The sequence below is a fragment of the Anomaloglossus baeobatrachus genome, chromosome 8 (genome assembly GCF_048569485.1).
Source record: "Anomaloglossus baeobatrachus isolate aAnoBae1 chromosome 8, aAnoBae1.hap1, whole genome shotgun sequence".
Taxonomy (NCBI): Eukaryota; Metazoa; Chordata; class Amphibia; order Anura; family Aromobatidae; genus Anomaloglossus; species Anomaloglossus baeobatrachus.
In genome coordinates, this window is record NC_134360.1 from 48,710,992 (window position 1) to 48,736,668 (window position 25,677).

Genomic DNA, 25,677 nt, shown 5'->3' on the forward strand with positions numbered 1-25,677 from the left:
TGTACCCTATGTGATTTATATACAGCAGACTCCGTGTTGCACCAAACAAATACAGCTCCAGCCATCACATTAGGGGGGAGTTAATTAAATGTTTGAGCAAATAAAGCAGAATACATTTCAAGTTGATAATTTTGTATGGCCCTCGAGTGATGATAGAAATATCCAATGACCCTTGACAGAAAAAGGTTCTCCACGCCCCTGAGCTACCTATGTGTATGGGGACATCTGGTTTCTCCCAGGTGGCAAATTATATATCTCTTCCCGAAAATGAAAGTGTTAGCGTTCACATATAATAAAGTTTTATTAACACTGACAAGTCTTAAAAAACGCACCTTAAAAAAACGCATGAAAAACGCATGCGTTTTCGATGCGTTTTTCTCAAAAAGCATTGTTTACAATTCTCCCCTCTGCCAGAGGGTGCGTTTTTTTCCGTGCTGAAAAAAACACAACTTGTGCACATAGCCTTAAATGGAGCTGCGTGCGGAGTAACCTGCGCTGCGGATTATGGAGGCGCTTCCATATAATGCTCTCATATAAAAGTACAAAGCCGAGCGCTATATGAAGGAAACAACTGTCGCGTTTCGGCCATTCCTATCTCCCCGTCCTTCCTAATTACCTCCTAAGTGAAGAGCTGAGCGTGTTACTTTAATTAGCGCCCCCTGGTGCATGGTGTCAGTGTTACTAGGCCCCTTCCCCTTTGATGGTCGGTGGAAGCGCAGCCCAGAGCGATGCTAGTACCGGGCCGAGCGTGACATTGTGTGACTGGCGCAGATTAGAGGTGAGGCCTCACTCAGAGCTCGCTCCTGGAGCACATACCTTCCCCAGCAGACGAGCCTGATTCTAGCCGGTGACGAGATGCGTCCTGCTGCGGAGATCTGCACGTGGCTCCCAAGCAATTGGGAAATCATCAAAGCACAGTTGGGCAGCACATGTATTTTACCCAGATCGTCCAGAAGAAATGGGATTTTGCATCCTGCGCACGTGATGATCTCGATTTTTACACAGTTTGACCCAGTTTCCTAAATTCTCTGCAGAATGAAATGCGTAACGATCCACGCACGGCTCAGGTAGCCCTATTATTATTCCTACTAACGAACACATCCAGCTAGTATCGGGACTGGTGCTGAATGCAGATACTTCTGTAGGACCGTAAAGGGGTTGGTATTGATGGACTTTCCTTAGGATTAATGCAATTTCGGTGGGAAAGGGGGCAATCACAGTGTGTGATGGTATGTCGCTAGCTCATGCCGTCCCTTAATATGATAATCATTGGAGTCTGACCACTCGGACCCCCACTGTTCCTGCGGCGCTGTCAATGCCTAAGCTGTATTTCCCCTGCACATAAGTGATCCCGACCATCCGCTGCAGCACGGCTCCATTCAGTAGGGCCAGATGTGGTACCCTGCGCCACGGCTGTCACTGCCAACTGTGGAGGTGACTCTGTGCCACCAGCATCTTTAGGGTGCCAGTGGTCAGATCTTTAGTGATCATTCATTGATGGGATGTCCTAGGGAAGCATCACTTACTGAGAAGCAAAAACCAGAGGGAATCTCCACCATGTTCTTTTAGGTCCAATGCTCCATGCAGCTTAGTTTCATTGTATAGCTTTAAAGGGGTCAATGCGCTATTTTCTCGTATGCCAAATCCCCCTCATAGGGGCAAATTTACTATACCGATGGTTAGACATGCAAAAAACTGATACAATTGCATAAAGAACTGTGATAAGTCTGGTGCATTTTATGACTTTTTTTTTTTAGGGTAAGTTTATAGCATCTATTAGTTTGGTTTATTGCAAAGTTTTGGTGCGTTTGTGAGGGGAACAGTGTCACACATTAAACCTCCTCCCTTTTCAGACAAGAAGCAGAACGTGTCCAAAACACATAGTAAATGAATAAATGTAAAAGTCACAAAAGACTCTTTTTGTTTGGATGCATCTTGCACCGAATTTAGTGCACATATAGCTTAGTAAATATTCTCCTTAAGGCCGATTTACACGCAACGACATCGCTAACAAGATGTCGTTGGGGTCACGGAATTCGTGACGCACCTCCTGCCTCGTTAGCGACGTCGTTGCGTGTGAAACGTTCGAACGACCGCTAACGAAAAATACCTAATCGCTGATCGTTGATGCGTCGTTCATTTTCATAATATCGTTGCTGTTGCAGCACACAGGTTGTTCGTCGTTCCTGAGGCAGCACACATCGCTACGTGTGACACCTCGGGAACGGGGAACAACAGCGTTCCTGCGTCCTCCGGCAACGAGGTGGGCGTGTCTTTCCTTCGGCTGCTCTCCGCCCCTCCGCTTCTATTGGCCGCGTTTCGTGTGACGTCGCTGTGACGCCGCACAAACCGCCCCCTTTAGAAAAGAGGCGGTTCGCCGGCCACAGTGTAAGTATGTGTGACAAGGACTAACGATATTGTGCGCCACGGGCAGCGATTTGCCCGTGACGCACAAACGACGGGGGCGGATGCGATCGGCAGCGACATCGATAGCGATGTCGCTGTGTGTAAATAAGCCTGGTAGAATTTGATGTTTCTTTTTCTCAGTGTATTGGCACCGCTCCATTATTGATGCAGAAGTGAACAGCGCCGGACTACCCTAATATTTTAATATTATATTCAAATAACATTATTATTAATAATATATAAAGTGGAGTGTATGTATGTGTGTGTATCTATGTATAAATGTCCGCTAAAGGAATCTGCACCGTCACATTACAATCATGAAATTTTGCACAGACGCCTCATGTGACTCAGGGAACGTCATAGACTATGTTTTGAGGGGGGAATTTAACCCTGTGCTTTACAGTTATTCACCAAAAAAACTGCTTACATTAAAGGCAGTGGAGCTGGGAGCTACAGGTCATTAATAGGAGCTATGATTTGTGAGGCAGGCAGGGAAAGAGGCAGGCAGGCAAAAGAGGCAGGCAGGGAAAGAGGCAGACAGGGAAAGAGCCAGACAGGGAAAGAGGCAGGCAGGGAAAGGAGGCAGGCAGGGAAAGGAGGCAGGCAGGGAAAAGAGGCAGGCAGGGAAAAGAGGCAGGCAGGGAAAAGAGGCAGGCAGGCAAAAGAGGCAGGCAGGGAAAGAGGCAGACAGGGAAAGAGGCAGGCAGGGAAAGAGGCAGGCAGGGAAAAGAGGCAGGCAGGGAAAAGAGGCAGGCAGGGAAAAGAGGTAGGCAGGGAAAGAGGCAGGCAGGGAAAAGAGGCAGGCAGGGAAAGAGGCAGACAGGGAAAGAGGCAGGCAGGGAAAAGAGGCAGGCAGGGAAAGAGGCAGACAGGGAAAGAGGCAGACAGGGAAAGAGGCAGACAGGGAAAGAGGCAGACAGAGAGATACAGGGAGCCCAATAGAGAGAGAAAGAGACAGAGACATTGAGAGGGAGATGGAGAGTGGGAGAGAGACAGTTATTATCCCAGGCAATGGTGGGTACTACAGCTAGTTATGTACCACAGAATATGTGATCTCACAGTATGGGAGGCAAGTTCTGCTACTTGTGCAGATTGTACTCGACTACCTCCCATATTGCTGCTATCCCACTCCTCAGACGACACTTTTAAAGTGGGCGTCTCGCCCCGTCACACCTTGCTGTCCGATCTGTGTTAATATTTAATAATCACGCTGCCTCCTTTCCCTTTTCTCCGCATTGCACGCTCTTGTGCCTTGTAAATACATGCTTTCCTGGAATTACATTTTAAAACCTAATTAGGAAGATAACCCTCTCTCCAATCTTGGATTACAAAATGACAAAAAAAAAAAAATAATGAAAAACACTTAAAAGTGACATTTCACATTCCGCCGCTGCTTTACTGATTTCTCGTTACATAAATTGCCGTTTTTCTGAGAAATGCCGATCGTCACCCAGAACATTTATGGACGCGATGCTCGTGCTTAATGTGGCAGCGCAGGAATAAAGAGCTTTGAAGAACGAGGGCCTTGATCATCACACAGGCGGCAATTAAGGGCATAAATGCATGTTGTCAGAGTCGTCTTTTCAGTCCGCATTGTCGGAAATGTCACCAATTAGCAATTTTGTTGATAACGAGTTGTCCAGAAGATTGCATATGCCGCACATATGATGCACATACAGTCATGGCTGAAAGTGTTGGCACCCTTCAAATTGTTCCAGAAAATTAAGTATTTCTCCCAGAACACATGTTTTGTTATACACATGTTTATTTCCTTTGTCTGCAAATTGGACATAATTTCACTTGAAACACCAAAAATTGGCCAGACAAAATTGTTGACACCCTCAACATATTATTTGGTTGCAAACCCTATAACTGCAATTATTCGCTTCCTATAACCATCAACAAGCCTCTTACTCCTCTCAATTGGAATTTCAGACTTTTCTTTAATAAATTGCTCAAGGTCTCTTATATCTTAAGGAGTCTTCTCCCACAAGCAATTTTAAGATCTCTGTGTAGTAGATCAATGAGATTTAGATCCGGACTCATTGCTGCCACTTCAGAACTTTCCAGCGCTTTGTTTCCATACATTTCAGGGGGCTTGTTGAAGTATGTTTGGGGTCATTGTCCTGCTGGAAGACCCATGACTTAGGACGCAAACCTAACCAGTGCCAGAGGCAGCAAAACATCTCTGACCTCCACCATGTGTGACTGTAGGTCCTGTATTCTTTTCTGTGTAGGCCTCATTACATTTGCAGTAAACAGTAGAATGGTGTGCTTTACCAAAAAACTCTATCTTGGTATCATCTGTCCACAAGGCTCTTTCCCAGAAGGATTTTGGTTACTCATGTACATTTTGGCAAACTGCAGTCTAGCTTTTTTTATGTATCTGTGTCAACAGTGGGGTCCTCCTGGGTCTCTTCCATAGCGTTTCATTTAATTCAAATGCTGGCGGATAGTTTGCTCTGAAACTGATGCCCCCTGATCCTGCCAGGATGGCTTGAATTTCTCTGGAACTTGTTCAGGGCAGCTTATTCACCATCCTTACTAATCTGCATTGCAACCTTTAATCAGTTTTTCCTTGACGTTCACATACTGGCAGATTACCTTTTTGATTATGTTGTGCACTGTAGACAAAGGAACATCAAGATCTCTGGAGATGGACTCGTAGCCTTTCAGTGTTGATATTTTTCAACAATTTTGGTTCTCAAGTCCTCAGACCGCTCTCTTCCCCTCTTTCTGTTCTCCATGCTTAGTAGAAACTGAGGAACATGACAGTATTATTCCTTCAAGCACATAGTGCAATAAACTTTGATCATTGTGCCCATGGTCTGCAACGCCCTGCTATACACCAAATTTGTTGGTATCTCTCCATGCTTAGTATGGCACACACAGACACACAATGCAAACATTTAGTCAACTTCTCCTCTTATTATCTGGTTCCAGGTGTGATTTTCATATTGCCCACACTTGTTCCTTGACACAGCTTAGTTTGAAAAAGCATCACATTGTTGAAATAAAGTTGTTTACACAATTTTGGAAAGGTGACAACAATTTTGTGTGACGTATTTTTGGGGTTTTGTGTGAAATTATGTTCAATTTACCTTTTTTCCTTTTTTTTTGTGCTATTTTAACATACACAATGGAAGTGAACAGGTGTATGGTAATGTAATTTTAATACTTTTCTGGAACATTTTCTAGGGTGCCAATATTTTTGGCCATGACTATAGGATGTCTTAGCCATAGCTGCCCAGAGCTTGGCACAGACGTCCTCCAGGAGAGTATTTATGTCAGTGGCATTCACATCAGCAGTCTTAAAGGGATTGTCTACTTTATAATGTTGTTATTCCAGAAGATTACTGATGTTTAAAATTAAAAATAAATGGAGATATTACTCACCCTCCCTGGCTCCAGCGCTGCTTTAGTCTTTGTTGATCGTCTGCAGTGGTGACGTCTTTTCTATAGCGCTCCTATCTGCTCCATGCAGGGATTGGATGCTCCTTAGTTACATTGTCTCCTTGTTTTGTTTACGTTGTATCATTTCCTGTTTTTCTTTCTTGTCTTTTAATGTGTTTAGTGTTTGTATAATTAGTTATTTTATAAAGAAAAGCGGCTTTCAGCTTCTAATTAATAGGGAATTAGATCTAAATTACTGCTTAGAATAAGATTTGGTTAATTAAGGGGCTTTGTTTACATTGGAATAATAAAGAAGAGACGTAAAATCTGAACGTGCTGGAAGCTGTTCCTCTGTGGGGCTGTGGCCGCAGGTTCAAATATATATATACACACAGTACAGACCAAAAGTTTGGACACACCTTCTCATTCAAAGAGTTTTCTTTATTTTCAGGACTCTGAAAATTGTAGATTCACATTGAAGGCATCAAAACTATGAATTAACACATGTGGAATGAAATACTTAAAAAAAAGTGTGAAACAACTGAAAATATGTCTTATATTCTAGGTTCTTCAAAGTCGCCACCTTTTGCTTTGATTACTGCTTTGCACACTCTTGGCATTCTCTTGATGAGCTTCAAGAGGTAGTCACCGGAAATGGTTTTCCAACAGTCTTGAAGGAGTTCCCAGAGATGCTTAGCACTTGTTGGCCCTTTTGGCTTCACTCTGTGGTCCAGCTCACCCCAAACCATCTCGATTGGGTTCAGGTCTGGTGACGTGGAGGCCAGGTCATCTGGCGTAGCACCCCATCACTCTCCTTTTTAGTCAAATAACCCTTACACAGCCTGGAGGTGTGTTTGGGGTCATTGTCCTGTTGGAAAATAAATGATGGTCCAACTAAACACAAACCGGATGGAATAGCACGCCGCTGCAAGATGTGTGGTAGCCATGCTGGTTCTGTATGCCTTCAATTTTGAATAAATCCCCAACAGTGTCACCAGCAAAGCACCTCCACACCATCACACCTCCTCCTCCATGCTTCATGGTGGGAACCAGCCATGTAGAGTCCATCCGTTCACCTTTTCTACAAAGACACGGTGGTTGGATCCAAAGATCTCAAATTTGGACTCATCAGACCAAAGCACAGATTTCACTGGTCTAATGTCCATTCCTTGTGTTCTTTAGCCCAAACAAGTCTCTTCTGCTTGTTGCCTGTCCTTAGCAGTGGTTTCCTAGCAGCTATTTTACCATGAAGGCCTCTGCACAAAGTCTCCTCTACTCTAAACAGTTGTTCTAGAGATGAGAAGGTGTGTTCAAACTTTTGGTCTGTACTATGTGTGTGTATATATATATATATATATATATATATATATATATAACTCCAATGAAATCTGCATTTAAACATCAATTTTCTTGATGATCCCTTGCAATCACTTTAGCAAAACCTCCATGAACACCGCGCCAGTTCCTCGTGTATATCTCCAGCGATGATGGACAAGATACGGAGGCGGCAGGAGGCAGCCTGTCCTCACTTCTCCGTCTCTTCCCGTTATCCTCCAGACATCACACTATAAAAGCAATAACTGCGGATCTGTTAGGCCCTCGCCCCAGCGCTCTGCTGAAGCTGCTCTCCATGCACGCCGGCACAAGCCAATTTATCACTTTCTATCTCTGAATAAAAGTAAGTGCAGCCTGCCGCCCCGCTGTCACAAATTGGAAAATCTAAAAAAAACAGCATATCTGTACCATCCTCTGTATTGATAGCAGGTGACGCTGACTTCCCGAAGTGTCTGAAATTTATCTGATAATTCGCGTGATGCAATGCAAAACTGGCCAAATTTGTCATTACTTTCTATGTCCGGTCAGATCAAGAGACAGCAGCGTTATAATGTACCGGATTATAATAAAAAGGCATGCCAACTTCTGAGCATCATTTTTCAGTTCATTAGTACATACTGTACATACATTACTTATCCTGTACTGATCCTGAGTTACATCCTGTATTATACTCCAGAGCTGAACTCACTATTCTGCTGGTGCAGTCACTGTGCACATACATTACATTACTTATCCTGTACTGATCCTGAGTTACATCCTGTATTATACTCCAGAGCTGCACTCACTATTCTGCTGGTGCAGTCACTGTGTACATATATTACATTATTTATCCTGTACTGATCCTGAGTTACATCCTGTATTATACTCCAGAGCTGAACTCACTATTCTGCTGGTGCAGTCACTGTGTACATACATTACATTATTTATCCTGTACTGATCCTGAGTTACATCCTGTATTATACTCCAGAGCTGCACTCACTATTCTGCTGGTGCAGTCACTGTGTACATACATTACATTACTTATGCTGTACTGATCCTGAGTTACATCCTGTATTATACTCCAGAGCTGCATTCACTATTCTGCTGGTGCAGTCACTGTGTACATACATTACATTACTTATCCTGTACTGATCCTGAGTTACATCCTGTATTATACTCCAGAGCTACATTCACTATTCTGCTGGTGCAGTCACTGTGTACATACATTACATTACTTATGCTGTACTGATCCTGAGTTACATCCTGTATTATACTCCAGAGCTGCATTCACTATTCTGCTGGTGTAGTCACTGTGCACATACATTACATTACTTATCCCTTACTGATCCTGAGTTACATCCTGTATTATACTCCAGAGCTGCACTCACTCTTCTGCTCGTCCAGTCACTGTGCACATACATTACATTATCTTGTACTGATCCTGAGTTACAGTACATCCTTTTTATACTTCAGAGCTGCACTCACTATTCTGTATAATGTGTGTAAAGGATCTATACAGTTCTCGGGTCGTCTCTGAGGTCATACAACCTTTTCCTGCTGTTCTCTGCTGGTTCGATGGCTGCACAGACGCCATTGTGTTGGGTAGGGTTATGTGAGATGCAGAGTGCGGCAATGTGCACACATTCAGGATTCGGAGCAGAATATTCTACTGCAAATCCTGATGTGTTGGTAGAAAAAAGCTGCATAAATTATACACATTTTTGCATCTTTTTTTTTTTTATTTTACATGCGTTTTTGTTGTATATTTTTCTCTGGTGAAATCTGCTGCAAATCTGTAATGAAAAAAGAATGTACGTGAGATTTCAGAAATCTTATTCACTTTTCTGGTGCTATATAATGTTACTTATTTTCTGTATCAGATCAGGGAAGAAGAAAAAACGCCACATAATCTTCCCCCAGTGCAGCATTACATTATTGGATCATTATCGGTTAGGCTAGTTTCACACTTGCATTTTTTTCCTTCAGTCGCAATCCGGCGTTTTGGAAAATAGCGGAATCCGATAACGGATTCCGCTGCTTCCCATAGACTTGTATGGACGACGCATTGCGACTGATGGTCCTGCGTTGTATCCGCCGGCCGACGCTGCGTTGCATCCGCCGGGCGGAAAGAACGCAGCATGTACCGTTTTTCTGCTCTCCCCAGAGCGTCAAAAAAACGCAATGTGCTGGATTCCGTCAGCGTCCATCATTTTTATAATGGAAGCCTATGGTGGCGGAATCCGTCATTTGAAGGATTCCTGTGCCGGATCCGTTTTTACACAACTGCGCATGCTCAGTTGAGTAATTGTTGAAAAAAATGGCTACAACAGATTGCGTTGATTTGCAGCATCCGTCGCATCAGTTGTGCCACTATATGCAACGCATCCGTTACATTCGTCACACAACACAATGCGACGGATGCCGCACAACGCAAGTGTGAAACTAGCCTTAGTGTACAGGCCCAGGAAAAATGTGAACACAGCTCTGCATGTGACTGGAGTACGAGATGGTCCTTTCCTTCCCATAAGAGCAAGTTTTTTAACTGCAGGTGAGGTTACACATAGGTTAGGGACCCTAAAAATAGAGATTACCTTGGCGTTGGTTTGGGGCTCCTTTGCATTGATCAATACAATGGCTAAACATCTCTCATTCCTATTATTAATAGCAGTTATGCATATTTCATTTTCATGTTTTTCACTTTTTCAGATAGTTCATTGCATTTTTCAGTCTAGCATTCCCGTAGCAGTTCTGCTTTTCATTATTCCCCTATACATTGTGACTGGTGTGCAACTCTTTATCCTATTGTTTAGTTGTATATTTTTGAGTCTTGTACCTTGTTCACAACATGGTGTTCCAGACGTATATTCTTTATGGAGTATGAGATGTGACTGCAGCTCTGGATGTGACTGGAGTACGAGATGTGAATGCAGCTCAGGATGTCAATGTAGTACAAGTGTGACTTAAGTATGAGATTTGACTGCAGCTCTGGATGTGACTGGAGCAGGAGATGTGAACATCTTTGAATGTAACTGAAGTACGAGATGTAAACGTAGCTCTGGATGTGACTGGAGTATGAGACTTGATTGCAGCTCTGGATGTGACTGGAGTATGAGATGTGAACGTAGCTCTGGATGTGACTGGAGTACGAGATGTTAATGCAGGTGTGGATGTGACTGCAGTACGAGATTTGACTGCAGCTCTGGTTGTGACTGGAGTATGACATTGGACTGCAGCTCTGAATGTGACTGGAGTATGAGATGTGAACGCAGCTCTGGATGTGACTGCAGTACGAGATTTGACTGCAGCTCTGGATGTGACTGTAGTATGAGATTTGACTGCAGCTCTGGATGTGACTGTAGTATGAGATTTGACTGCAGCTCTGGATGTGACTGGAGTATGAGATTTGACTGCAGCTCAAGATGTGACTGGAGTATGAGATGTGAACATAGCTTTGGATGTGACTGGAGTATGAGATGTGAACATAGCTTTGGATGTGACTGGAGTATGAGATGTGACTGCAGCTCTGGATGTGACTGCAGTACGAGATTTGCCTGCAGCTCTGGATGTGTCTGGAGTATGACAATTGAGTGCAGCTCTGAATGTGACTGGAGTATGATATTTGAACGCAGCTCTGGATGTGACTGGAGTAAGATGCAAATCAGTTCAGCAGAGAAATCAGAGTGGCAGGGTATTTTCAGATTGCCCTCATTATACACTGTGGATTACATGACGTGCCTGGTATCGGGGCTGGCGATCTCGTCCGCCGTCTTTATCCCGGCAGCTGCTTCTTATATCTTCTGGCAGATCCAGAGAAGATGCTTTGAATGTCTGAGGTCTTAATCTATTACTGAGATGCGTGAGATGCAGAGCTGGAAATCCATGAAATATGGCCCTGTCCAGAGGAGCAAACACGTCTCATGTGGATGTGAATGCGGATCTGGCGGAGGCGCAGGGACCAGCCTTCATTTCTGGCATTCCTCACCTCCTGAGCCTGCCATGCATCCATCAGCCTGATACATTGGAGCAGATGCCCCATCTTCAGGGCGCTCGCCCCATCTTCAGGGCGCTCGCCCCATCTTCAGGGCGCTCGCCCCTCTCCTCCCTACATTAGGCTTTTTTTTTTTCCATCATGGCTTCCTCTCATATTTTAGTTTTATTATCACTGTACGGTCCCGGCGCGGTGAAGATTCACAGCGCAGAATCTCATCATGTAAATGATGTCGGCTCCATAAATTGTCCACATTCCTGAGATTTCATTAGTATTGGTAACAAGACATTTACACAGCAATGGAGGTCGTAACAACATTTACCTATCCATCATTCCTGCCGGTAACAATGTATCCGACCGAGGAGCACGAGGGGCGGGGGGTCCTAATGTGTGTGTGTGGGGGGGGGGGGCTGTCATTGGGACTGCTCGGCATGGATTACAAAATAACAATTCCTGCTCTCCCTTTTCATATCTGTCTGTTGTTCTATTCCTCTGTTATTCCTCCTGGATATTACCATTCCCTATGTCCCTACACAGTCTAAGATTGGCTGCACTGATTGGACAGTTGACACACACCTTCTCCTGGTGACACCCAGTTGTCAGTTTACGCATACATTTCCAGGAGGCACAACAGAGGACATAAGAAAAGAAGCTCCGATTACATGTAGTTACTAAATCAGACTTTCAGGGACCCATCAGAACAGAATCGCCCATAAACTGCACACCAACACCGCATAACCCGTTAAATGGGTACCCCAATCTGGATTATGGAGGGTCGTAAGAAAATCTATAAATTTCATTGTAGTCTCGGGTCATTACCTTCCCTGAAAACAGGATTGTTGTTCTATGGTTGCCCTAAACATGACCACTTGGTGGCTGATGGCTGTTTTTCACACCCCGTTTTTTGGAGGAGTTGATTTTGGCTTTCTATTGGGACATCAGAGCAATGCCTTACCTAAGTTGTGTATGGAGCACAATCCACCCTATTACATTACTTATCCTGTACTGATCCTGAGTTACATCCTGCATTATACTCCAGAGCTGCACTCACTATTCTGCTGTAGTCACTGTGTACATACATTACATTACTTATCCTGTCCTGATCCTGAGTTACATCCTGTATTATACTCCAGAGCTGCACTCACTGTTCTGCTGGTGCAGCCACTGTGTACATACATTACATTACTTATCCTGTACTGATCCTGAGTTACATCCTGTATTATACTTCAGAGCTGCACTCACTATTCTGCTGGTGCAGTCACTGTATACATACATTACTTATCCTGTACTGATCCTGAGTTACATCCTGTATTATACTCCAGAGCTGCACTCACTATTCTGCTGGTGCAGTCACTGTATACATACATTACTTATCCTGTACTGATCCTGAGTTACATCCTGTATTATACCCCAGAGCTGCACTCACTATTCTGCTGGTGCAGTCACTGTGTACATACATTACATTACTTATCCTGTACTGATCCTGAGTTACATCCTGTATTATACCCCAGAGCTGCACTCACTATTCTGCTGGTGCAGTCACTGTATACATACATTACATTACTTATCCTGCACTGATCCTGAGTTACATCCTCTATTATACTCCAGAGCTGCACTCACTATTCTGCTGGTGCAGTCACTGTGTACATACATTACATTACTTATCCTGTACTGATCCTAAGCTATATCCTGAATTATACTCCAGAGCTGCACTCACTATTCTGCTGGTGCAGTCACTGTGCACATACATTACATTACTTATCCTGTACTGATCCTGAGTTATATTCTGTATTATACTCCAGAGCTGCACTCACTATTCTGCTGGTGCAGTCACTGTATACATACATTACATTACTTATCCTGCACTGATCCTGAGTTACATCCTCTATTATACTCCAGAGCTGCACTCACTGTTCTGCTGGTGCAGTCACTGTGTATATACATTACATTACTTATCCTGTACTGATCCTGAGTTACCTCCTGTATTATACTCCAGAGCTGCACTCACTATTCTGCTGGTGCAGTCACTGTGCACATAAATTACATTACTTATCCTGTACTGATCCTGAGTTATATTCTGTATAATACTCCAGAGCTGCACTCACTATTCTGCTGGTGCAGTCACTGTACGCCGTACAGTCTTACATGTTGATGTGGAGATGTACAAATCTTAATATTTTTTCTTACACTATATTTTGCAGCTCGAGTTCTGACATCCTGCGAGACATTGAGGAAGCCATGGATCCGGGAGCCTCGAATTCCTCTCTGTAAGTACCTGATGATCGGGGGCTCTCATCCTCCGCACACCGGCTCCTTCTGATTTCCCCTGGTAATAATTTCTCTGAAATGGGGAGTACATACATTCAGCAGCCTGAAAATAACTCCTCCGCTAGGGGTTGCCCGCACCCGTTCCATCACAAATGTGTTTATAGGTCGATAGATGGAAAGAAAATGTGACTAATTTCCATGCTGGCGTGCCGGCACCAGACACGTGAGTGCACGCACTATTGAGGGGGTGTTAAATGTCCCCAATCGCCAAACTTCTGATCTCTGAGGGGCAACACCAAGGGATTTTATACTTGTGTCATGTGAAGTTCTGCAACTTTTTTGAATCCTCCCCATTTACTCCATTATTTTCATATTCTCTGCTTGCTGTCAGTGAATACTACCATGAATGTTTACAATCAGAAGATGCAAACCTTTCCTAACATTGCACTGCTTGCACATTGTATCAGCCCTGTACCTGTAGGGAACGTTCAGGAGTAAATATTGGCAAAAATGTCTTAACAATCAGAATAGGTACCCAGTACAATACCTGTAGATCAGGAGTCAGGAACCTTTTTGGCTGAGAGAGCCATGGACGCCATATATTTTAAAATGTAATTCTGTGATAGCCATACTCACCAGGGAGGAAACGGCGGTGGTGGAGTGCCTCAAAAGGTCCCAGGACGCAGGGTAGGCGATGGTGTGGGCACGGAGGAGGGGGTGTTACGGGTCAAGAGGGGTCAGGGTGCGGAGGGGCGACGATACTGTTGCAGGCTCATGGGGTGTCACGGCGTCGGGCACCATTCATTGGCCAGCATGCTGCTTTGAATCTCCCACAGTTGATGAGATCGACTTCAAGAAAATGGCCGCGGTGTGTGCACAGATCGACGCAATGGACTTCAAGAAAATGGCCGCGGTGTGTGCACAGATCGACGCAATGGACTTCAAGAAAATGGCCGCGGTGTGTGCACAGATTGACGCAATGGACTTCAAGAAAATGGCCGCGGTTTGTGCACAGATCGTCGCGATGGACTTCAAGAAAATGGCCGCGGTGTGTGCACAGATTGACGCAATGGACTTCAAGAAAATGGCTGTGGCGTGTGCACAGATCGACGCAATGGACTTCAAGAAAATTGCTGCGGTGTGTGCACAGATCGATGCGATGGACTTCAAGAAAATGGCCGCGGAGTCCTATCTGCGCATGCGCCGCCTCTGCAGCCATTTTCTTGAAGTCCATTGCGTCAACTGCAGGAGATTCAAAGCAGCCCACTGTCCGCCGGTTACTGCATTCTCGCCACTGCAACACCCCACAAGTCCGCAGTATCACCGACCCTGCGCCACCACTGCCGCCCCGTTAAGGCTCACCTCACATCAGCGGTATTTTGCCACAAAACCGGATCCGCTACAAATGCGTTTCAGTTTAATTAATTTCCAATAGAATCGTGGCAAGATGCGGCCACATGCGGTTGTGTATGACGCATGCAACCACATGGGCCCGCATCTTGCCACAATTCCATTGGAAATGAATTGAACTGAAACGCATTTGCAACGGATCCGGTTTTGAGGCAAAATACCGCTGATGTGTGGTGACCCTAAGCCATAGGCGGTTTGCAAGACGCACCCCCATTTTCCCCCCAGTTTTGGGGGGACAAAAGTGTGTCTTACAAACCGGAAAATACGGTATCAAAAGAGCCACATCTGGCTCGTGAGCTATAGGTTCCCGACCCCTGCTATAAAGCGTCTTCCAGTTGCCATGTTAGTAGGGTCTTTTTGCCATGTTAGTAGGGTCACTTCACTCCCCAATGCAGAAGCGAAAGCCCTTGGACAGTCCCTTTAAGCTTAAAGGGAACCAAACATCAGGATTTTCGTGTATAAGCTGCAGCCAGTGCAGTCCTGGCACTATCAGGCACAGTGTGTACATACCATTAGGGTGCAGCTCGGGTGATTAGGCAGTGAAATCCAACTTTATAAAGTTTGAAATTTCGTGCACTTTTTGATTGACGTGTGCACCTCTCTGTTACTGTCCGGGCGGGTTATGCAGGAGTTCCCCGCCCCCCCACCAGCCTGTTCCTCCCTCTCTCCTGATGTCCGGGCGGGTTATGCACGTGTTTCCCGCCCCCCGCGCCGCCTGTTCCTCCCTCCCTCCCTCTGGCTGTATGTAAATTTCTAATCTTCAGAAACATGGCGCCGGAGTGGGCCTCTGCGTATAGCGCTTATCTCCGGCGCCATGTTTCTGAAGCCCGCATCACACAGCTTGGTGTCTAAGAGGGCGGCGCATGCGCCCTCGCTCCTTCAGATCCCGTTGTGACCGCGGGAGCGAGCACGATCACAACAGGACTGCAGAACAGCTGATCGGAGGACGCGATCAGCTGTAGCTACGATGACGTCCCGCCTCAGGACACCGGGCCAGGACAGCAGCCTGCCAACGACATCGGGGATCAGGTGAGGTAAGCTCACCATGGACTCACATGACCCCGTGACGGCAGTGCTGCGAGACCCGGTCACGGTAGTGATATTGGGCGGCACTGTCTTCACGGGGTCAGGTGAATGAAATTACTAGCACCTGTGATGTCATTGCCCCAGCAGTCACACACACACACACACACTATACACACACTGCTGTGTGTGCGCCCCTGCGTTGACCTGGGCTCACCTTCTGAATTCCAGGTCACTGCAGGAAAGCACTCACAGGTGTGGGTGGGTGTGTGTGTGTGTGTGTGTGTGTGTGTGTGCGTATAATGTGCGTGCGTATAATGTGTGTGCGCGCGCGTGTATAGTGTGTGTGTGTGCGCGCTCGTGTATAGTGTGTGTGTGTATAATGTGTGTGCGCGCGTGTGTGTATAATGTGTGTGCGCGCGTGTGTGTATAATGTGTGTGTGTGTGCGCGTGTGTGTATAATGTGTGTGTGCGCGCGTGTGTGTGTAATGTGTGTGTGTGTGCGCGCGCGCGCGCGTGTGTGTATAATGTGTGTGTGTGCGTGTGTGTATAATGTGTGCGCGCGCGTGTGTATAATGTGTGTGTGTGTAATGTGTGCGCGCGCGTGTGTGTGTATAATGTGTGTGCATAATGTGTGTGTGTGCGCGCGTGTGTATAATGTGTGTGTGTGCGCGCGCGTGTGTATATATAGTGTGTGTGTATAGTGTATGTGTGTGCGCGCGTGTATAGTGTGTGTGTGTGTATAGTGTGTATGTGTGTGTGTGTATAATGTGCGTGCGTATAATGTGCGTGTGTATGTGTGCGTGTGTGCGCGCGCGTGTGTATAATGTGTGTGTGCGCGTGTGTATGTGTGCACAATGTGTGTGCGCGCGCGTGTGTATAATGTGTATGTGTGTATATAGTGTGTGTGTATAGTGTGTGTATATAGTGTGTGTGTGTATATAGTGTGTGTGTGTATAGTGCGTGTATAGTGTGTGTGTGTATAGTGCGTGTATAGTGTGTGTGTGTATATAGTGTGTATATAGTGTGTGTATATAGTGTGGTGTGTGTATAGTGTGTGTGTATATAGTGTGTATATAGTGTGGTGTGTGTATAGTGTGTGTGTGTGTGTGTGTGTGTGTGTGTGTGTGTGTGTGTGCGCGCGCGCCTCTCTCTGCTGGGGCAATGACGTCACAGGTGGAAGTGAGGGGCTGCTCTCACAATCAATGGGGGACTTTTAGTTCCGCATTGAACGCACCAGGGATTATGGGATCAACCCCAGATTTGGATTTCGGCGGACCTGGATTATGGATGTCACAGGGAATTAAATTTTGAAAAGATGGTGTCTATTGTGTTCTAATTTCTATTTTTATGTCTTTTCAGGGTCAACTTTGGAGAACGTCGGGGGACATCTACATGGATTACGGCGGACCTTTAGCATTTTAATAATTTTGTTAAGAAATTGGTCACCGAGGGATGGCGTCGGGGGGTTTTTTGTTCTAAAAAAAAATCACTTTTCTAGTGCGCACAAAGATCTTACTTTACTTTTTTTTTTTTTTTGGAATGGTTGCACAAGCCACCTTCCAACATACATATCGATGAAAAATTCATTGTACAACCGCAAGTAGCAGCAGCATAGGTGAGGAGGACGCGGCGGGCAGCAGGGATAGGTAAGCTCTATGAATACTCCTCCTCCTCCTCATAATTCTCCTCCTCATAATCCTCCTCCTCATAATCCTCCTCCTCCTCATAATCATGATGGAGGAGGAGGATAATGAGGAGGAGGATAATGATGATGGAGAAGGATAATTATGATGGAGAAAGAGGATAATGATGATGGAGAAAGAGGATAATGATGATGATGGAGAAAGAGGATAATGATGATGATGGAGGAGGAGGATAATGATGGAGGAGGAGGATAATGATGGAGGAGGAGGATAATGATGATGATGGAGGAGGATAATGATGATGGAGGAGGATAATGATGATGATGGAGGAGGATAATGATGATGGAGAAGGAGGATTATGAGGAGGATAATGATGGAGGAGGAGGATAATGATGGAGGAGGATAATGATGATGATGGAGGAGGATAATGATGATGATGATGGAGGAGGATAATGATGATGGAGAAGGAGGATTATGAGGAGGATAATGATGGAGGAGGAGGATAATGATGGAGGAGAAGGATAATGATGATGATGGAGGAGGATAATGATGATGGTGGAGGATAATGATGATGATGGAGGAGGATAATGATGATGGAGAAGGAGGATTATGAGGAGAAAGGATAATGATGATGGAGGAGGAGGATAATGATGGAGGATAATGATGATGATGATGGAGGAGGATAATGATGATGATGGAGGAGGAGGAGGAGGAGGATAATGATGATGGAGAAAGAGGATAATGATGATGATGGAGGAGGATAATGATGATGATGATGGAGGAGGAGGAGGAGGATAATGATGATGGAGAAGGAGGATAATGATGGAGGAGGAGGATTATGAGGAGGAGGAGGATAATGATGATGAGGATTATGAGGAGGAGGAGGATAATGATGGAGGAGGAGGATTATAATGATGATGGAGAAGGAGGATAATGAGGAGGAGGAGAATGATGATGGAGGAGGAGAAGTAGGAGGAGGTGGAGTATTGATAGAGCTTACCTATCCCCGCTGCCTGCCGCGTCCTCGCCACCTATGCTGCTGCTACTTGCGGTTGTATAATGAATTTTTCATCGATATGTATGTTGGAAGGTGGCTTGTGCAACCATTCAAAAAAAAAAAAGTAAAGTAAGATCTTTAGGCTATGTGCGCACTAGAAAAGTGATTTTTCTCAAGAAAATTTCTTGAGAAACTTCTGGGAGTTGAAGATTACCGCACCTGCGGTAAAAAAACGCACCAAAACTGCGGGAAAAACGCATGCGCATTTCCTGCAGTTTTCCCGCAGGTTGGTCCCTGCGTTTTTTTTATGCTGAACTGCAATAAATAATATAGATAATCAATAGACAGATAATGGATAGAGGGAAAGATGGATAGATGAATAGATAGATAGATGAGAAAGACCTATATAATGTCCCACCTCCCCGCATATTCTAAGCTGGCACCCTTTAGTGACTTTCATCACTAAAGGGTGCCTAGCCTTGTATTTAGCCAAAAAATAAATAATAAAAAAAAAATGACGTGGGGTTCCCCCTATTTTTGTAGCCAGCTAGGGTAAAGCAGATGGCTGCAGCCTGCAAACCACAGCTGGCAGCTTCACCTTGGCTGGTAATCCAAAACAGAGGGCACCCCACGCAGTGATTTTACATTAAATAAATAATTTAAAACAAAAAACGTGGGGTCCCCCCAAATTGGATCACCAGCCAAGGTAAAGCGGACAGCTGGGGTCTGATATTCTCAGACTAGAGAGGTCCACTGTTATTGGACACTCCCCAGCCTAAAAATAGCAGGCAGCAGCCGCCCCAGAAGTGGCGCATCCATTAGACGTGCCAATACTGGCGCTTCGCCCCAACTCATCCCGTTGCCCTGGTGCAGTGTGGCAAACGGGGTAATATATGGGGTTGATAACAGCTGTGAATTGCCAGCTGCCATCAAGTCCTGGTATTAGTAATGGGTGGGTATCTAGTAAACACCCCCATTACGAATTCCTTTATTTGAAAGTAATACTTTTTATTAGAACAAAAACCCCCCCGACGCCATCTTTCGTTGACCAATTTATTAACAAAATTATTAAAATGCTAAAAGGTCCGCCGTAATCCATTTAGATGTCCCCCGACGTTCTCCAAAGTTGACCCTGAAAAGACATAAAAATAGAAATTAGAACACAATAGACACCATCTTTTCAAAATTTAATTCCCTGTGACATCCATAATCCAGGTCCGCCGAAATCCAAATCTGGGGTTGATCCCATACTCCCTGGTACGTTCAATGCGGAACTAAAAGTCCCCCATTGATTGTGAGAGCAGCCCCTCACTTCCACCTGTGACGTCATTGCCCCAGCAGAGAGGCGCGCGCGCGCACACACACACACACACTATACACACACCACACTATATACACACTATATACACACACACACTATACCTACCCACACACACTACACACACACCACACACACACACACTATATACACACACACACCCACACTATATACACACTATATACACACACACTATATACACACTATATACACACACACACTATACCTACCCACACATACACACACACACACACTATATACACACACACTATATACACACCACACACACACACACACACACACACTATATACACATACACACACTATATACACACTATATACACACACACTACATACACACTATATACACACACACACTATACCTACCCACACACACTATATACACACACACACTATACCTACCCACACACACTACACACACACTATATACACACACTATATACACACTATATACACACACACTATATACACACTATATATACACACACACACTATATACACACGCACACACTGTATACACACACACTATACCTACCCACACACACTACACACACACACTATATACACACTATATATACACACACTATATACACACTATATACACACACACTATATACACGCTATATACACACACACACACTATACACACACACACACTATACCTACCCAAACACTATACCTACCCACACACACTACACACACACTATATACACACTATATATACACACACACTATATATATACACACACACTCATAATATACACACACTAAACACACACTATATACACACACACTATACACACACACACACACTATATACACACACTATACACGCACACTATACACACACACTATACATACACACACACTATATACACATTATACACACGCACGCGCGCGCGCACACACATTGCGCACACACATACACACGCGCGTGCGCACACACACATTATACACACGCGTGTGCACAGACACATTATACACACGCACATTATGCACATTATACACACGCACATTATACACGCACACACATACACACGCATACACACACACATACACACGCGCACACACATACACACACTATACACGCGCGCGCACACATTATACACGCGCGCGTGCACACACATTATACACACGCGCGCGCACACACACATTATACACGCGCACATTATGCACATTATACACGCACACACATACACACACACTATACACGCACACACACACACACACTATACACACGCGCGCGCACACACATTATACACGCGCGTGCGCACACACATACACATACACACACGCGCGCACACACATTATACACATGCGCGCGCACACACACATTATACACACGCACATTATGCACATTATACGCACACACATTATACACGCACACACATACACACACACACTATACACACACACTATACACACACACACAATATATACACACTATACACACGCGCGCGCACACACACATTGTACACACACATTATACACGCGCACACACACATTATACACACACACACTATACACACACACACGCGTGCGCGCACACATGATACACGCGCGCGCACACACACACTATACACACACACATGCATTATACACACACACATTATACGCACGCGCGCGCACACATTATACGCACGCACATTATACGCACACACATTACACACACACACACACACACACCCACCCACACCTGTGAGTGCTTTCCTGCAGTGACCTGGAATTCAGAAGGTGAGCCCAGGTCAACGCAGGGGCGCACACACAGCAGTGTGTGTATAGTGTGTGTGTGTGTGACTGCTGGGGCAATGACATCACAGGTGCTAGTAATTTCATTCACCTGACCCCGTGAAGACAGTGCCGCCCGATATCACTACCGTGACCGGGTCTCGCAGCACTGCTGTCACGGGGTCATGTGAGTCCATGGTGAGCTTACCTCACCTGACCCCCGATGTCGCTGGCAGGCTGCTGTCCTGGCCCGGTGTCCTGAGGCGGGACGTCATCGTAACTACAGCTGATCGCGTCCTCCGATCAGCTGTTCTGCAGTCCTGTTGTGATCGTGCTCGCTCCCGCGGTCACAACGGGATCTGAAGGAGCGAGGGCGCATGTGCCGCCCTCTTAGACACCAAGCTGTGTGATGCGGGCTTCAGAAACATGGCGCCGGAGATAAGCGCTATACGCAGAGGCCCACTCCGGCGCCATGTTTCTGAAGATTAGAAATTTACATACAGCCAGAGGGAGGGAGGGAGGAACAGGCGGCGCGGGGGGCGGGAAACACGTGCATAACCCACCCGGACATCAGGAGAGAGGGAGGAACAGGCTGGTGGGGGGGCGGGGAACTCCTGCATAACCCGCCCGGACATTAACAGAGAGGTGCACACGTCAATCAAAAAGTGCACGAAATTTCAAACTTTATAAAGTTGGATTTCACTGCCTAAACACCCGAGCTGCACCCTAATGGTATGTACACACTGTGCATGATAGTGCCAGTACTGCACTGCCTGCAGCTTATACACGAAAATCCTGATGTTTGGTTCCCTTTAACAAAACTTTGATGGATGTAATGGGATATTTGGGTTATCCACTACAGCAGCTGAGGTGTTACTTGGGACAGGTGATCCATTCATATGCAGGATACTGGAGTAAGCTGGGATTTGTAGTTCCTTTTCTGTACTGATCTTTTTACACCTGGAGTGATGAGATTATCCTCGGAGGATTGCATAGTTTGTTGCTAATCTCTGTAATTCTGGAGCAGAATGTTTCAGTCAGCGGGCCGTTCTCCAGACATCACAGGTTCTCCATCACATCTCTGCTCAATCACATCCTAAAAAGAGGGATTTCACGCTGCCCACTGACCGAGCCATTGTAACGCACACTCAGATGTGAGGAGGACGATCAGCCTCTGTTCACGTCTGCATCCCCCATTTCTGTTGTTCTGCTCCATCTCAAGAGCTGACGGAATTGCCAGATCCATCCAATGGTGGACGCTCAGTCCCTCCCCCGAGGACCCTATTGATTATAACAGGGGGTGCGTCGTGCGTGTTAGTGTCTTAGTTACATTTGCAGTGAAGTCTCTGAACTACGCTTCCAACACACGTGTGATCAGAGCCTAACTTTGTAAGTTTTTATCTTCTAGATGTAAAGAAGAATGTTCCCATTCACTGTCAGCAAGCAGTGGTATTGAGGATATGGGCTAGAAAGCTGCTGATCGATTTATTAGACTCATGAAGTATTAATTAGAAGCTCCTGCAGGTAGCAGGGACCACAGCATGAATAAAACATGTCAGTGTTTCCGTTTTGTCCTCCGCTGTGATAATTAGATCCTGGCCCCGCTCTCGCGTCTCCCTGCGATGCAGCCTGCAGGGTCAGTACATTTGTTCAGGTCACTTTCTTGACATTATTACCGACTTTAATTAAAGGTTAACTCCAACCAGATTGTAATGGATTTCCCGTCTGGCACTATGCTCAGGACGATCACTAATGTCTGCCTGCTGCAGGTCTGTGACCGCGGTCCTGTCACTCAACCTCAGGTCTGAAGCCATTATTAGGATCAGCTGTGTTACTTATATATAAACTGATATAGGAGACAGACACCCTTGTTAATTACTATGGATTTTCACAAAACCTGCTACAGTTTCCACAGACAGTGAGGCATTGTTAGCAATTAGTGGGGTCTGAGGGGGTTACATGGCATCTGCACTTAAAAGGCATTTCCTAGTAATGCACCACCAATATACATACTGGGAGCTCCCCCTAGTGGTGGCTGCAGACAGAATCTTATCATATCTCTATATACAGGGAGCTCCCCCTAGTGGTGACTGCAGACAGAATCTTATCATGTATCTCTGTATACAGGGAGCTCCCCCTAGTGGTGGCTGCAGACAGAATCTTATCATGTATCTATGTATACAGGAAGCTCCCCCTAGTCATGGCTGCAGCTGTTGCATTGACAAGGTGCTAGGACTTCATTTTCTGATCCTTTGTAACATACAATTATGCAAAATTTCTTTAAATCCTCATTTCTGGACTATCTTTCCACTCCAGGCACTGATAGCTGCTGCAGTTTTCACACCCATTAAAGGGACTCTGTCAGCAGGTTTTTGCTACCTCATCTGAGAACAGCACAATGTAGGCCAAGAGACCCTGAATCCAATGATGTATCACTTAGATTACTGGCTGCAGCCGTTCTGACAAAATCAAAGATTTTAGATTTTGTTATAGCAGAGCTTAACAAGCTTCCCCAGCTCAGAACATGCTCTCAGTTCACATTTTCATAGACAGAAGCTGCTACTGACAGAAGGGGGCAGCGTGGGACTTATACTAATGTCACACACAACGACATCGACGACGACGTCGCTGCTAAGTCACCATTTTCTGTGACGTAGCAGCGACCTTGTTAGCGAAGTCGCTGTGTGTGACATCCAGGAACGACCTGGCCCCTGCTGGGAGGTCGCTGGTTGTTGCTGAATGTCCTGGATCATTTTTTAGTTGTTGCTCTCCCGCTGTGAAGCGCACATCGCTGTGTGTGACAGCGAGAGAGCGATGATCTGAATGTGCAGGGAGCAGGGAGCCGGCTTGTGCGGACGCTGGTAACGAAGGTAAATATCGGGTAACCAAGCAAAGGCTTTGCTTGGTACCCGATATTTACCTTCGTTACCAGCGTCCGCAGCTTCTTGAAGCCGGCTCCATGCACACGTAGCCAAGGTACACATCGGGTAACTATAAGCAAAGCGGTTTGCTTATTAACCCGATGTGTACTCTGACTCCGAGTGCAGGAAGCCAGCGCTAAGCGGTGTGCGCTGGTAACCAAGGTAAATATCGGGTAACCAAGCGAAGCACTTTGCTTGGTTACCCGATATTTATCTTAGTTACTAAGCGCAGCATCGCTTTCACGCGTCGCTGCTGGCTGGGGGCTGGTCGCTGGTGAGATCTGCCTGTTTGACAGCTCACCAGTGACCATGTAACGACGCAGCAGCGATCCTGATAACATCAGATCGTCGCCATGATCGCTGCTGCGTCGCTACGTGTGACCTAGGCTTTAAGTTCATGGCTCCTGAGTCCACTAATGATAAAAGGACTGAAGCTTAACACTAGAACTACTGAGGTAGTCATTTTTACTACTTTGCACCATGTATTTCTATATAGATGTCACGAGTCCAGTAGTTCTAGTGTTAAACTGACATTGCAGGTAAACAAAAACACACATTGTGATAAGAGACACCTGGATGTAATCTGTGTGTTAACCCTAGCAGCATGCTGTCTTCAGATTACATAGCAAAAGCCTGCTGACGGATTCACTTTAAGGACGAACTATCAGTCATGGTGAGAGTAGGACAAATCGCCCTCTGTAATTTTTAAGAACTAATATGTAAATGTCATAAATAAATGAATAGTATTAATAAATAGCGGCGCCTTCTCCATCACTCACTGATCTCACACAGAGCCAGGGTTCAGCTCATTTTAAACCCATGTCCAAAGAAAAGCAGACACCCTCCGGCCTGTCTGCAGTTACAGCTGGCACGTCATTGCTGCCCTACCAGAGGGCGTCATGATACCAGAGCCTCTGCCCAGCCTAAGAGCCAGAAGAAAATAGTCATCAGTGGTTAACCCCTTACCCCCGGGCCTGTCGGGTGGGCAGCTCACAGCCAGGGTTAGGACTAGTAATGCGTGTCTGTGTACACTCAGTGACGAGGACAGTCCGGGGGTAATTCTCGGCTTTGCCCTCTGAGTTTTCCTTGTGCAGTTGAGGATTGTTTTGCGCGAGATCTCGAGATTGTGTTTGTCTTGTTGCTGAGTAATTCTTGCTTCTCCGTTGTGTTACTACTCTGAGAGATGAATGCACATCGCACGTGTCACTGCTTTTACTGATACATGTAGAAATTGCCGCCAGGTC

At 45.6% G+C, this 25,677-nt stretch overlaps 1 protein-coding gene across 1 annotated transcript in view; it reads left to right on the forward strand.

Moving 5' to 3' along the window:
* RAD18 (RAD18 E3 ubiquitin protein ligase) overlaps positions 1-25,677 on the forward strand; it is a 394,915-nt gene that overhangs the window by 315,512 nt on the left and 53,726 nt on the right. Inside the window, 1 exon segment of the mRNA XM_075320765.1 lies at positions 13,303-13,368. Coding sequence (XP_075176880.1) covers positions 13,303-13,368 — 66 coding nt within the window.